Below are 13,997 nucleotides of genomic sequence, written 5' to 3' on the forward strand. Positions count from 1 at the left end.
ACATTTTTTGAGTTGTACAGACTTAATTGGGCTTATGTACAGTGTATAATGTGACATTTTCCTCCACTTAAACCTGAAGGAGTGTGAGTCTTCAAACTTCACATTATGTCAGATTTATGGTTGTTAAGTGGAGATGCTTCCCTCTGCAGCATGCTTCCCTGCAGTGTAACCTGCAGCCTGCAGGCTGTTGTTCCTCTGGCTCCCCTGTGGTGATAGCTGCTCTGTGACAGGGCACTGCGGCTTACAGCAGACCGCTCATCCGTAAAATCTGGTTTTGCTGTGGTTGTATAACCTCAGGAATTTTCTTTTGTCAAGAGCAAGAATTGTGACATGACGCAGCAGAGTTTTCTCAGTTATCTTCTTCAGTTCTCTATTAAAGTTGCAAAATCCCATTAGTTACTGTGGTCATGCTGCAGTTCTAAAGCAGTCTGCATTATTATCCTTTCACTATGTGGATCTGTGTGCATTTCTAGAAGTGACAGTAAATGTTAATGCAGCACAATGTTATGTCTTTTGAGTCTGACTCACCGATTTAATCAGGTAATGCAAAGGAGCCTGATAACTCCGACAATTATTACCTCTGCCAATGAAGTTGTCACCTGTTTGTTTGTTTGTGAATAGTCTGTAACCCACAATTTTTTATTCAGTTTTCAAGGTCATAGGTCAAAGGGCAAAGTCAAGAAAAATCTTAGAAAATTTGAAAAAAATCCCTATCCTTTGACACTAAACAAATTTTCAAAAATTTATAACTCAGTCAAATATGATCAAATTTATTTCATATTTGAGACCGTTATGTAGGATGGTATCCTTTATTGACTGACCATGTTTGATCCGGATCTGATCCAAATTAGAGATTTTGTGGCTGTTTAAATATAACATTGAAAACCCCATTTACCCAGTTTTCTTGAGACAAGTCAGGGGATGGATACATGAACATTTCCAAGTCCCTGAATATGTCCTGCACTTCGGTTGCAATGATCATTAAGAAATATAAACAGTATGGTACTGTATGGTTAATCTGTGTTGAGATGGTAGTTCTCAGAAATCGAGTGACCATGCTGTAAGGAAATTAGTGAGGGAAGCCACCAAGAGACACAGACAACTCTAAAGGGGTTGTAATGGAAAAAACTGCTCACCGTGCAGCTTTTGTATGTTGTGTCACCAGTTACAGTTACAGACTCATGATAAAGTGGAATAGAGGAAGATTTTCTTTCAAAGAATGTTACAAATTTCATCTGCAGTTTGCCAGGAGGTAGATGGGAATCTCGAACCTAAATTTAATCTGTTTTTCTGTTTCACAATCCTTCTGTACTCCATTTCAGCACAAAGCTGTGAAAGGGGTTGCAACAGATGTTGCATGTTCCACCATTCTCAGTTTCTCCACTCACATCCACTGAAGCCTATAATTCTTTCAGTGCTGTTGTGGGTGTCTTGGTAGCTTCCCTCACTAGTCTCCTTCCAGCATGGTCATTCAATTTTTGACACCTGCCTACTACTTGACCATAAATGAAATGCAAGACATTCAGTGAGTTGGAAATGTTCATGTAACCATCCCCCTAAGGATTAGGAAAAGTGATGATTTAATCACTATATTTGGAAGTTAAGTTATAAGTTGCCCCATCCCAACTTTTTAGGCATATGTTGCAGGCATTAAATGCAAAAGTTAGTAGTAAGTGAATGAGTGTATCTGTCACGGTGCCTTTTTGTTCTGGCGTACCAGCATCTTTCACCCACTTCAGGATGGATGTGACCTCGTTGCCCTTCTGTGTCTTGCAGACGCCGTTGCGAACAGCTGCATTTACGCCGATGCTGTTGAGGTTAGTTTTGACTCCACACAGATACGCTGTGGCTGCACTGTCTGGAATCTGGAAGTCCACACTGTAAGTCTGCACAACACACATGCACACAAAGTGCTAGTGTGAAGAAAGCGTACCGTGGAACTAAATCTTCCTTCCGTGTGTTCAGCTTTGTGTGGGAAATTATAACACAATGAAAAGAAAGATGGATCCGCGTAGGAATCAGGGTAATGGATTGACAGTTACACCAAAGTAATCTGTAAAGTAAATGAAGCGTGTTCATCCACTGTTATCTGTGCATACTTATAATGTTGTAATGATCACGCTGGCAGCAAGCCATGTAAACCACAGATAGGTCAGCTTTCTTTTAATTTTAGAAGGTTGATATAAACTTACAGATTCAAACAAAGTACTGACGACCAGTGTTGCCACAGTTACTTTGAAAAAGTAATCCAATTACTGATTACTGATTACTCCTTGAAAAAGTAACTTAGTTACTTTACTGATTACTCAATTGTAAAAGTAACTAAGTTAGATTACTAGTTACTTTTTTAGTTACTTTTCCCAGCTGTCGACAACAACCCTCTGCCACCTCAACATGACAATGATACCTGTTTTGCCAAAATTCACTTTATAGTCACCTTTTCTTGACTTCAATGAAAATAAATACTTGTTTTATAAAAAGTAAAATAAAGACCTCTTTCTTGACCTCATATTTAACTGTTGACAGCACTGTAACAGTAAAACTTGCAATTTCAAACCTACATTTTTTATAAATGTAACTATTAAATTCTAACATTTTTCTAACATTTAAATTCTCTCTAAACATTTTACTTGTCGAAATTATTATTATTTTAAGCAATATTAGTAGTTGTAGTAAAAAACGGCTTCAAAACTGGACCTTTAATCTAGGGCTGTTGTGGGGGAGGGGGGCACATCCTTGCCCCACGCCCCCATTCCATCTGGATTCACCCCTGCTTTGGCGTTTGAGCACAAAGAATGGATAACATTTATTTATGCAGAAAACATGACCAGATTTACAGGTAAGAAAGTTTTATTGCGTTTTCACATCATGTGGTCCTCAGAAAGAGAGTTTAGGTGCATTTGAGTGGAAAATAGTGTTAGTTGTTGACACGTCGCAGAGGATCAGCTGTTTTTAATGACCAGATACAGAGCGGCTCAGCTCAGAATTCTAAATACAGGAGGAAAAAAAGTATAAAAATGTCTTTGTAAAGCTCAGTGCAGCTGTGCTGATCACCGCGCTTTAAGAGGTGAGGACGAGTCGAGCAGCGGCAAAAAAACGCGGATGAAAAGCTCACAGTTCGCTTAAAGTGGGCAGTTCAGTCGAACCCCGACCTCCTGCCCACGGACCAAGTTTAATACTGCTGTCGACCCACAATGAAAAATAATAGTAACGCACAGTGACATGGAGAAGTAACTTTAATCTGATTACTGATTTGGAAAGATGAACACGTTAGATTACTCGTTACTTAAAAAAGTGGTCAGATTAGAGTAACGCGTTACTAAGTAATGCGTTACCGGCATCACTGCTGACGACCTACCTTAACTAAGCCCAAGTGAGGAAACGTGTCCATGGTTGTCACTGTTTCCTCTCCTGTCTGGTTCTGAAGTTGACCCTTGAGAATTCGAGCCGCTGTTTGAGTCATGATTCCCATACCTGATGCACACACACACACACACACACACACACCAGATTAATTCTTGTTACAATCACAATATCTTCTCAGAAGCACACAATGAGTGCTTTTACCATGGCACAGTCAGTGGGCTACATCATCACTATGTGCGAAGAGTCAGTCAGTCACTCAGTCACTCACTCATTCATGCCACATTTCAGTTGTCAGTGATATTACTTCACTTGTACTGCCCCAATTGTCACCAAAGGTGATATATATATCATCCATTACCCAGGCCAAAGTCACGAGGGTTCAAGCATGTCTGACGTAAAAACATATGAATGAAATCCATATAGTTTTTGAAAAAAATAAAAAGGACCTATACTTTATTGACAGACCTCGTATATATATATATAGATATATATATATATATCCCCCTCTAGCTGCCACCTTATCGTGGTGGGGGAGTTTGCATACCCGGATGATCCTAGGAGCTATGTTGTCGGGGGCTTTGTGCTCCCTGTAGGGTCTCCCAAGGCAAACAGGTCCTAGGTGACGGGTCAGACTAAGGGCAGTTCAAAACCTCCATGACCAGTAAAAAATCAAGGACCGAGACATCGCCCGGTATGGCGGAGCCGGGGTCCCACCCTGGAGCCAGGCCTGGGGTTGGGGCTCGCGCGCGAGCGCCTGGTGGTCGGGCCTTAGTCCATGAGGCCCGGCCGGGCTCAGCCCGAAAGAGCGACGTGGGCGTGTTCATTATTTTTATGGACAGAATTTCTAGGTGCAGCCAGGGTGTAGAGGGGGTCTGGTTTGGGAACCACAGAATCTCGTCTCTGCTATTTGCGGACGATGTGGTTCTGTTGGCTTCGTCAAATCAGGACATTCAGTGTGCACTGAATGTTTGCAGCCGAGTGTGCATGGCCAAAATCCGAGGCCATGGTTCTCGACCGGAAAAAGGTGCTTTGCCCTCTTCAGGTTGGTGGAGTGTCCTTGCCTCAAGTGCAGGAGTTTAAGTATCTTGGGGTCTTGTTCACGAGTGAGGGACGGATGGAGCATGAGATCGATAAGACGGATCGGTGCAGCATCTGCAGTGATGCGGTCGCTGTATCGGACCGTCGTGGTGAAGAGAGAGCTGAGTAGGGGGGCAAGGCTCTCGATTTACCGATTGATCTATGTTACGATCCTCACCTATGGTCATGAGATTTGGCTCATGACCGAAAGAACGAGATCGCGAGTACAAGCGGCCGAGATGAGTTTCGTCCGCAGGGTGGCTGGGCGCTCCCTTAGAGATAGGGTGAGGAGCTCGGTCACTCGGGAGGAGCTTGGAGCCGAGCCGCTGCTCCTCCACGTCGAAAAGAGCCAGCTGAGGTGGCTCTGGCATCTTTTCCGGATGCCCCCTGGACGCCTCGCTGGAGAGGTGTCCTGGGCACGTCCCATCAGGAGGAGGCCCTGGGGAAGACCCAGATCATGCTGGAGGGACTACGTCTCTCAGCTGGCTTGGGAATGCCTCGGGGTTCCCCCGGAGGAGCTGGGGGAGGTGTCTGGGTGGCTTTGCTTGAGCTGCTGCCCCCGCGACCCGACTCCGGATAAAGCGGAAGAATATATATATATATATATATATATATATATATATATATATATACACACGAGGTCTGTCAATAAAGTAACGGTCCTTTTTATTTTTTTCAAAAACTATATGGATTTCATTCATATGTTTTTACGTCAGACATGCTTGAACCCTCATGCGCATGCGTGAGTTTTTCCACGCCTGTCGGTGACGTCATTCGCCTGTGAGCACGCCTTGGGAAGGAGTGGTCCCGCCCCCTTGTTGGATTTTCATTGTCTGGAATTGGCGGAATGAAAAGGACTTTTTTTCCATCAGAATTTTTTCAGAAGCTTTTAGAGACTGGCACCTGGAAACCATTCGAAAAATTTATCTGGCTTTCGGTGAAAATTTTAGGGGCTTCACAGAGACTAAGGTCTGTTAGTACAGTTTTAAGGACCCCTTTAAGGACGCTCGGCGCGCCACGCTCTGAGCTGCGACGACCCGGCACAAGCCACTGGACCATTTCTAAACGGATGGCTCTGTGGATACGAGACCGTCGTGTGTTCTTTCTCTGGTTATCACAAGAGCTGGACATCAGCCATTTTCCGGCAGATTTCACTTTTAACAAGAGATTTTGTCATGGAAAGCCGCGCGGAAGCTTCGCGCGTCACAACCGATTTGCTTTGGAAGCGAGACAAAGGAACACCTCTGTTTCGGCATGTTAGAGGACAAGTTTGGACATGTCCAGCTCTCCACAATTTCACTGATACTTACTGGACTGGTAAGCATTGAAAGTTGAGATAGACATGTCCAAAGCAACTATAAGCACAGTAGAATGAACCAATAAAGGAATAGATAAGGAAAAAAGCAATTTCCAGTGTGTTGTCTTCGTCTTCCCTGCGTTTTATGACTCTCACACATGGTTACTGTGCTCTATTTGTTGTGGAAAGCTGACAAACGTCGCCAGTGGCGCCGTCCCTGGATTCACAACATCCTCATGAGACGTTCCCAATTCGGGGAGTTTCATTATTTGCTGCAGGAGCTGCAGGAGCTCCAGTTTGAGGACCTCCTGTCCCATTCGCGCGCACACATGTAAACAAAGAAAAGAAAAAAAACTGGCTGCTGCTGCAGTTCCTTGCTCTCTCTCCCCTCAAACTCTGTCATCATTGTGTTATAAACCAGTCACCATTTGTATTATTATACATCTGTGTAGTTAATAAATAAAATAATCTTCAGGGACGATTCGTTTGCGCGGACATGAAAAAAAACTGTCTGCTGCTGCTGCTCTCCACTCAACCTCTCCACAGAGAGGAAGAGTCTGACACATCAGAGGAGGAGTTTTAAGGTTGATATAAGACTGACTTTTGGTTGTGCAAGTAACGTTTTTTTGGTTACTAGCACCAGTGCAAGTAGGTTAAAAAAATGTATTTCAACCCCTGTTATATATATATATATATATATATATATATATATATATATATATATATATATATATATATATATATATATACATATATATATATATATATATATATATATATACACAACCCCTGGCAAAAATGATGGAATCACCGGCCTCTGAGGATGTTCATTCAGTTGTTTAATTTTGTAGAAACAAAGCAGATCACAGACATGACACAAAACTAAAGTCATTTCAAATGGCAACTTTCTGGCTTTAAGAAACACTATAAGAAATCAAGAAAAAAAATTGTGGCAGTGAGTAACCGTTACTTTTTTAGACCAAGCAGAGGGAAAAAAATATGGACTCACTCAATTCTGAGGAAAAAATTATGGAATCACCCTGTAAATTTTCATCTCCAAAACTAACACCTGCATCAAATCAGATCTGCTCCTTAGTCTGCATCTAAAAAGGAGCGATCACACCTTGGAGAGCTGCTGCACCAAGTGGACTGACATGAATCATGGCTCCAACACGAGAGATATCAATTGAAACAAAGGAGAGGATTATCAAACTCTTAAAAGAGGGTAAATCATCACGCAATGTTGCAAAATATGTTGGTTGTTCACAGTCAGCTGTGTCTAAACTCTGGACCAAATACAAACAACATGGGAAGGTTGTTAAAGGCAAACATACTGGTAGACCAAGGAAGACATCAAAGCGTCAAGACAGAAAACCTAAAGCAATATGTCTCAAAAATCGAAAATGAACAACAAAACAAATGAGGAACGAATGGGAGGAAACTGAAGTCAACGTCTGTGACCGAACTGTAAGAAACCGCCTAAAGGAAATGGGATTTACATACAGAAAAGTTAAACGAAAGCCATCATTAACACCTAAACAGAAAAAAACAAGGTTACAATGGGCTAAGGAAAAGCAATCGTGGACTGTGGATGACCGGATGAAAGTCATATTCAGTGATGAATCTCGAATCTGCATTGGGCAAGGTGATGATGCTGGAACTTTTGTTTGGTGCCGTTCCAATGAGATTTATAAAGATGACTGCCTGAAGAGAACATTTCAACAGTCATTGATGATATGGGGCTACATGTCAGGTAAAGGCACTGGGGAGATGGCTATCATTACATCATCAATAAATGCACAAGTTTACGTTGATATTTTGGACACTTTTCTTATCCCATCAATTGAAAAGATGTTTGGGGATGATGAAATCATTTTTCAAGATGATAATGCATCTTGCCATAGTGCGAAAACTGTGAAAACATTCCTTGCAAAAAGACACATAGGGTCACTGTCATGGCCTGCAAATAGTCCGGATCTTAATCCAATTGAAAATCTTTGGTGGAAGTTGAAGAAAATGGTCCATAACAAGGCTCCAACCTGCAAAGCTGATCTGGCAACAGCAATCAGAGAAAGTTGGAGCCAGATTGATGAAGAGTACTGTTTGTCACTCATTAAGTCCATGCCTCAGAGACTGCAAGCTGTTATAAAAGCCAGAGGTGGTGCAACAAAATACTAGTGATGTGTTGGAGCGTTCTTTTGTTTTTCATGATTCCATAATTTTTTCCTCAGAATTGAGTGATTCCATATTTTTTTCCCTCTGCTTGATCTAAAAAAGTAACAGTTACTGACTGCCACAATTTTTTTTCCTGATTTCTTATAGTGTTTCTTAAAGCCAGAAAGTTGCCATTTGAAATTACTTTAGTTTTGTGTCAAGTCTGTGATCTGCTTTTTTTCTACAAAATTAAACAACTGAATGAACATCCTCCGAGGCCGGTGATTCCATAATTTTTGCCAGGGGTTGTATATATATATATATATATATATATATATATATATATATATATATATATCAATCAATCAATCAATTTTTTTATATAGCGCCAAATCACAACAAACAGTTGCCCCAAGGCACTTTATATTGTAAGGCAAGGCCATACAATAATTATGTAAAACTCCAACGGTCAAAACGACCCCCTGTGAGCAAGCACTTGGCTACAGTGGGAAGGAAAAACTCCCTTTTAACAGGAAGAAACCTCCAGCAGAACCAGGCTCAGGGAGGGGCAGTCTTCTGCTGGGACTGGTTGGGGCTGAGGGAGAGAACCAGGAAAAAAGACATGCTGTGGAGGGGAGCAGAGATCGATCACTAATGATTAAATGCAGAGTGGTGCATACAGAGCAAAAAGAGAAAGAAACAGTGCATCATGGGAACCCCCCAGCAGTCTACGTCTATAGCAGCATAACTAAGGGATGGTTCAGGGTCACCTGATCCAGCCCTAACTATAAGCTTTAGCAAAAAGGAAAGTTTTAAGCCTAATCTTAAAAGTAGAGAGGGTGTCTGTCTCCCTGATCTGAATTGGGAGCTGGTTCCACAGGAGAGGAGCCTGAAAGCTGAAGGCTCTGCCTCCCATTCTACTCTTACAAACCCTAGGAACTACAAGTAAGCCTGCAGTCTGAGAGCGAAGCGCTCTATTGGGGTGATATGGTACTACGAGGTCCCTAAGATAAGATGGGACCTGATTATTCAAAACCTTATAAGTAAGAAGAAGAATTTTAAATTCTATTCTAGAATTAACAGGTAGCCAATGAAGAGAGGCCAATATGGGTGAGATATGCTCTCTCCTTCTAGTCCCCGTCAGTACTCTAGCTGCAGCATTTTGAATTAACTGAAGGCTTTTTAGGGAACTTTTAGGACAACCTGATAATAATGAATTACAATAGTCCAGCCTAGAGGAAATAAATGCATGAATTAGTTTTTCAGCATCACTCTGAGACAAGACCTTTCTGATTTTAGAGATATTGCCTAAATGCAAAAAAGCAGTCCTACATATTTGTTTAATATGCGCTTTGAATGACATATCCTGATCAAAAATGACTCCAAGATTTCTCACAGTATTACTAGAGGTCAGGGTAATGCCATCCAGAGTAAGGATCTGGTTAGACACCATGTTTCTAAGATTTGTGGGGCCAAGTACAATAACTTCAGTTTTATCTGAGTTTAAAAGCAGGAAATTAGAGGTCATCCATGTCTTTATGTCTGTAAGACAATCCTGCAGTTTAGCTAATTGGTGTGTGTCCTCTGGCTTCATGGATAGATAAAGCTGGGTATCATCTGCGTAACAATGAAAATTTAAGCAATACCGTCTAATAATACTACCTAAGGGAAGCATGTATAAAGTGAATAAAATTGGTCCTAGCACAGAACCTTGTGGAACTCCATAATTAACTTTAGTCTGTGAAGAAGATTCCCCATTTACATGAACAAATTGTAATCTATTAGACAAATATGATTCAAACCACCGCAGCGCAGTGCCTTTAATACCTATGGCATGCTCTAATCTCTGTAATAAAATTTTATGGTCAACAGTATCAAAAGCAGCACTGAGGTCTAACAGAACAAGCACAGAGATGAGTCCACACACACATATATATATATATATATATATATATATACACTCAACAAAAATATAAACGCAACACTTTTGGTTTTGCTCCCATTTTGTATGAGATGAATTCAAAGATCTAAAACTTTTTCCAAATACACAATATCACCATTTCTCTCAAATATTGTTCACAAACCAGTCTAAATCTGTGATAGTGAGCACTTCTCCTTTGCTGAGATAATCCATCCCACCTCACAGGTGTGCCATATCAAGATGCTGATTAGACACCATGATTAGTGCACAGGTGTGCCTTAGACTGCCCACAATAAAAGGCCACTCTGAAAGGTGCAGTTTTATCACACAGCACTATGCCACAGATGTCGCAAGATTTGAGGGAGCGTGCAATTGGCATGCTGACAGCAGGAATGTCAACCAGAGCTGTTGCTCGTGTATTGAATGTTCATGTCTCTACCATAAGCCGTCTCCAAAGTCGTTTCAGAGAATTTGGCAGTACATCCAACCAGCCTCACAACCGCAGACCACGTGTAACCACACCAGCCCAGGACCTCCACATCCAGCATGTTCACCTCCAAGATCGTCTGAGACCAGCCACTCGGACAGCTGCTGGAACAATCGGTTTGCATAACCAAAGAATTTCTGCACAAACTGTCAGAAACCGTCTCAGAGAAGCTCATCTGCATGCTCGTCGTCCTCATCGGGGTCTCGACCTGACTCCAGTTCGTTGTCGTAACCGACTTGAGTGGGCAAATGCTCACATTCGCTGGTGTTTGGCACGTTGGAGAGGTGTTCTCTTCACGGATGATGCGAAGGAGATGTGTTGCACTGCATGAGGCAAATGGTGGTCACACCAGATACTGACTGGTATCCCCCCCAATAAAACAAAACTGCACCTTTCAGAGTGGCCTTTTATTGTGGGCAGTCTAAGGCACACCTGTGCACTAATCATGGTGTCTAATCAGCATCTTGATATGGCACACCTGTGAGGTGGGATGGATTATCTCAGCAAAGGAGAAGTGCTCACTATCACAGATTTCGACTGGTTTGTCAACAATATTTGAGGGAAATGGTGATACTGTGTATGTGGAAAAAGTTTTAGATCTTTGAGTTCATCTCATACAAAATGGGAGCAAAACCAAAAGTGTTGCGTTTATATTTTTGTTGAGTATATATACGAGGTCTGTTAGAAAAGTATCCGACCTTTTTATTTTTTGCAAAAACCATATGGATTTGAATCATGTGTGATTGCATCAGCCAAGCTTGAACCTTCGTGCGCATGCGTGAGTTTTTTCACGCCTGTCGGTTGCGTCATTCGCCTGTGAGCAGGCTTTGTGTGAGCAGTGGTCCACCCCTCTCGTTCGATTTTTATTGCAAATAAATGTCTGAACGATTTGGAGCTTTGCTGCATCAAATTTTTCCAGAAACTGTGAGAGACCTCCAGGTGGACACCATTCGGAAAATTCAGATGGCTTTCAGGGACGGTTTTATGGGGATTGCACAGATTAAGGAGTGCTCCAGCCGGTTTAAAGACCACCCACAGCGTCTGAGAGTGCGCCGCACTCCGAGCGCCGATTGACAGGCTGACACCCCGCTGAAACAGCCAGATCATTTCCAACGTGAAGGCTTTGTTGATCTGGACGTCGTCTGACTTCCACAAAAATAGCAGAAGACGTGGACATCAAGACTTTTTCGGCACATTCCACTGTTACAGGAGTTTTTTTCATGGAAAAAGAAGCGGATGGATGCACCACCATGCCGCTCATTGCGCGGGACAAAACCACCTCTGTGTTGGTCTCACAAGACGGCTTTGAGATGGATTTCAGACGGCTGTTGGTGGCTTTTTAGTCGTGTGACTATCCGAGAAATTGTGCATGAGCTGGACATGCCCCAACATGTCCTGTGAGGCTTCATCACGGCGTTGCTTTGCGCCATGCGGCTCTGCCGCGACACGCGGAATTCGTCCGCATGTCTGTCTCAATGTGCCAAAAAAGTGCTGATGTCCACGTCTTCCGCAATTCCTGTGCTAGTCAGAGGACGTCCTGGATAAAACACAGCGTCCAGTTTAGAAATGAACGGCACATTCCACTGTTACAGGAGTTTTTGTCATGGAAAGAGGAGCGGAGGAATTCCGCGCGTCGCGGTGGAGCCACATGGCGCAAAGCAACGCTGTGATGAAGCCTCACAGGACATGTTGGGGCATGTCCAGCTCATGCACAATTTCTCAGACAGTCACACGACTAAAAAGCCACCGACAGCCGTCTGAAATCCATCTCAAAGCTGTCCTGTGAGACCAACACGTAGGTGGTTTTGTCCCGTGCAATGAGTGGCACGGTGGCGCATCCGTCCGCTTCTTTTTCCATGAAAAAAACTCCTATAACAGTGGAATGTGCCGAAAAAGTGCTGATGTCCACGCCGTATGCCTTTTTTTGTGGAAGTCAGACGACGTCCCAAATCAACAAAGCCTTCACGTTGGAAATGATCTGGTTGTTTCAGCGGGGTGTTAGCCTGTCTGAGTGCGCCGCGCTCTCAGACGCTGTGGGTGGTCTTTAAACTGGCTGGATCACTCCTTAATCTGTGTAATCCCCATAAAATGGTCCCTGAAAGCCATCCGAATTTTCCGAATGGTGTCCACCTGGAGGTCTCTCACAGTTTCTGGAAAAATTTGATGCAGCAAAGCTCCAAATCGTTCAGACATTTATTCGCAATAAAAATCCGATGAGAGGGGTGGACCACTGCTCACACAAAGCCTGCTCACAGGCGAATGATGCAACCGACAGGCGTGAAAAAACTCACGCATGCGCACAAAGGTTCAAGCTTGGCTGATGCAATCACACGTGATTCAAATTCATATGGTTTTTGCAAAAAATAAAAAGGTCCGATACTTTTCTGACAGACCTCGTATATATATAAAATGCTCGCACTCACACATAACCTACCCAACCACACCCTCACCCTCAAATATATATGTGAAGAGTTCAGGCTCAAAGCCCTGTATCGCCACCAGACCACTCTTGTTTTAAATAAGGATATTTACCTGATGGAAGTTGAACATCTCCATGAATATTCTTTCTTGTTATGAAATGGTTATGGTGCACTGAACACAATAGCAAAAATCAAGCTTTATTCAGAAATGTGTCAATTAGCAACCTTTAATAGATTTGGCTGCAAAACCTGGTATCTCCACCTTCAGTTTGTTGGTAAAACTTTAATGTACGCTAATGCTACATTTACTCATTGGTAGTAGGCATTATGAATGTCATATTTGCATCATTCTTGGCACATTCCTGACATTCTTAATGTGACTTAACACATCTGAATAGGTTTCTTAATAGTGCATGTTGGTGCGTGGAGCATGTTTTTGTCTGTCAAAAAATCTTCCATGAATGTCACACACCACCCTCATTTCGCCTGATGTCGAGGAGGTCGCAACTGAGTGTGTTGAGTCGTCTTGATTAGTGGTGATCCTTAACAGAGCATGACAGCGTTCTTCTCTGATGTGCGCACAATTAAACCCTGCTGCACCACATTCAGTTTCATTGTTACAGTATGCTGAAGAATGACAGCGATGCCAAGTCGGCTAAACGTTTCATTACAATGCTCCTCAGCGCGCCCCTGCAGGTGTTCCACCTGCTGCTGCGCCTGATGTTTGGGAAAACAAGCAAGACAAGAGCCGTGTGAAGCCACACATCTGGCTCTCTCCATCTCCTCCTCCTCTCTGCGCCACTCCATGGCACAGAGCCCAATTAAGCATGCAGTCACAAAGTTCTTCTGGTGTGGATTTAGAGGCGCAAACTTGGAGTGATCTGAATTGTTCATCAGCTGATGGATGAATATGGGGGTGTGTGGAGACAATTCGCCTCATTCACAACGTGACAGAACAATAGCGCTCAACAGCGAGGAACATTATTCTTGACCGTGCACAATGGTTCCTGATAATGCTCCACCAACACGTGCCATTAATCATAATGCGTGGTAACAGGTTGCAGCAGTTCCTGAGGAGACCGGACACCTCTGCCTCAAATCATCACATTCGTGATCAGCAGCCAAGAATGTATATTTCGTGGCATTCGTGATGTGCCGGCGTTATGTGTAAACACAGCATCAGAGAAGCTCTCGTGGGCACCGCAATCTTTGTGTCACGTGACCGAGATACATGCCAGTGAGTGGTGCGCTGTTCACTATGTGATTTTGCACACA

At 43.0% G+C, this 13,997-nt stretch overlaps 1 protein-coding gene across 1 annotated transcript in view; it reads right to left on the reverse strand.

Moving 5' to 3' along the window:
- alp3 (alkaline phosphatase 3) overlaps positions 1-13,997 on the reverse strand; it is a 113,718-nt gene that overhangs the window by 69,033 nt on the left and 30,688 nt on the right. The window contains 2 exon segments of the mRNA XM_034167806.1: positions 1,718-1,886; positions 3,359-3,474. Of these exon segments, the coding sequence (XP_034023697.1) occupies positions 1,718-1,886; positions 3,359-3,474 (285 nt within the window).

This window comes from Thalassophryne amazonica, chromosome 4, assembly GCF_902500255.1.
Source record: "Thalassophryne amazonica chromosome 4, fThaAma1.1, whole genome shotgun sequence".
NCBI classification, from domain to species: Eukaryota; Metazoa; Chordata; class Actinopteri; order Batrachoidiformes; family Batrachoididae; genus Thalassophryne; species Thalassophryne amazonica.